Source organism: Crocuta crocuta, unplaced genomic scaffold, assembly GCF_008692635.1.
Source record: "Crocuta crocuta isolate KB4526 unplaced genomic scaffold, BGI_CrCroc_1.0 scaffold636, whole genome shotgun sequence".
Lineage (NCBI taxonomy): Eukaryota > Metazoa > Chordata > Mammalia > Carnivora > Hyaenidae > Crocuta > Crocuta crocuta.
The window spans coordinates 448,910-450,644 of record NW_027530380.1 but is presented as its reverse complement, the minus strand read 5'-3'; the positions used below and the strand labels follow the sequence as shown (position 1 = coordinate 450,644).

The window sequence follows — 1,735 nt, the reverse complement described above, 5'->3', positions numbered from 1 at the left end:
TGCCACAGGCCACACCTCCCGAGTGGTGCTTTGGAGTGGGCTCGGCACAGGATTGGAGGCCGCCGTGGGACGCTTCCCTGGCCCCCCCACTGCTGGGCGCCGTCAGCCTGCACTGGAGGGTGTACCCAGCACTTGGGCCACCGCTGAGAGTGGAGGGCTCCCTGTCTTCTAAAGGGCCCCCCGCTGGGCCTCTGCTAAATCGTCTTGTTCTTCCCCAGAGCTGCGCGCGGCGTTTGACATCATATGTGAGCACGTGGGGAAGGACTGGAGAAGGCTGGCCCGCCAGCTGCACGTGTCTGACGCCAAGATCGACGCCATCGAGGAGAAGTACCCCCGCAACCTGACCGAGCAGGTGAGGGAGTCGCTGCGGGTCTGGAAGAACAGCCACAAGGAAGACACGTCCGTGTCCCACCTGGTGAGGGCGCTCAGGGCCTGTCAGCTGAACCTGGTGGCCGACTTCATCGAGGACGAGCAGCAGGCCCGGCGCCTCGACAGCGAGAGCAGTGGAGGCGGCAGCACCAGCACCGTGTCCCTGATGTCACAGGACTCAGATGGGCCCTCCTCGGGGGTCCCCTGGTGACCCAGCGGCTCTTCTCCGGGGGGGACCCGAGGGCATCTGCACAGCCTGAACTTTGGTTCCTCACCAAGGTTGACCAAGTGCCTTCCACTGCCAGTGCCGTGGAGACGTGGCCGTGAGCTGGGACGGGGGACCCCAGCACGGTGGCTCCATCGCAGCTGGCATCCGGCGCGCGCGCGCTCTGTGCCAGGCGGGGCTCTGGGCGCGTACAGATGCTCTCACTCATTCCTCGGGTCGCCCCGGAGAGGGAGAGTCTGTTGTCCCATTAAATGAGGCCCTGTGGGAGGAAGTCTTGGATCCACGTCCAGCACACAGAAGGGACATGAAAATCACTGTCGTCAGCATCCGGGTGGGGAGACAGGGCTGAGGCCAGCGGCCACGGTCAGCAGCCGTGGGAGGGCAGGGTGTGGAGCCAGGGCTGTCGGCTCCAGAGTCCGCATGCGACCAGGGGGTCTTTCTGCTGCTCCCAGAGCTAGCCAGAGGCTTTGAGGCCGGCGGTGTAGACCTGTTACCAGGGCGGGTGGCGTGAGGAAACCTGTGGGCTCGTGGCCTTTTCGTGTGTTAAGGGACGGTAAGGTTTACGAGGATGGCCAGAAGTGACACCGTTAAGTGCTCAGAGGTGATGGGGGCAGAGTCCTTGCTCTACAAATGTTAGTTCTTAGCAGTATTACGACTTCTCTGATGCCACAGCTTGTTATTTTGTATCAAAATCACTGTTCTGATAGCCGACTTAGTAAGGGAGCTGGGTGCTGTAATTTTAAGAAGTGGTCTCTTCCTGCTTTGAAGTCATCCTATTAAAGCCTGTGCCTTGATGGGGAAAAGCTCCACAATACAGAGAATTTTCCATTCCGATCGATGATGATTTCATTTCTCGTGTTCTCGAAAGTCCCGTCGCGGTCAATTTCCACCTCCCTTGCAGCTTCTCTGAGGCTGAACCGCGAATGGGGCAGCCGGACTTCATAACCGCCCCAGGAGCCGCTAACAAGGGGAGTGCTGTCTCTAAGCCGAGTGGCTGCCCCTTGTTCAGGCCCTCCGGCCATGACCTTGAGAAAGCCACACATGATGTCCTTCCGTGCCACCCTGACCTCAGGCCGCTGAGATCTGGGCCCCGTCATCACGCTAAGCTACGGAGCAGCCTTCAGTGGGAACCTCGTGGTG

The 1,735-nt window shown here is 60.6% G+C and overlaps 1 protein-coding gene across 1 annotated transcript in view; it reads left to right on the top strand.

The window, feature by feature from the left end:
* FADD (Fas associated via death domain) overlaps positions 1–1,429 on the top strand; it is a 4,201-nt gene extending 2,772 nt beyond the window's left edge. Inside the window, exon 2 of the mRNA XM_077766517.1 lies at positions 219–1,429. Within this exon, the coding sequence (XP_077622643.1) occupies positions 219–580 (362 nt within the window). The 3' untranslated portion in view covers positions 581–1,429. The remainder of the gene's footprint in view (positions 1–218) is intronic.
* Positions 1,430–1,735: the final 306 nt, after the last annotated feature.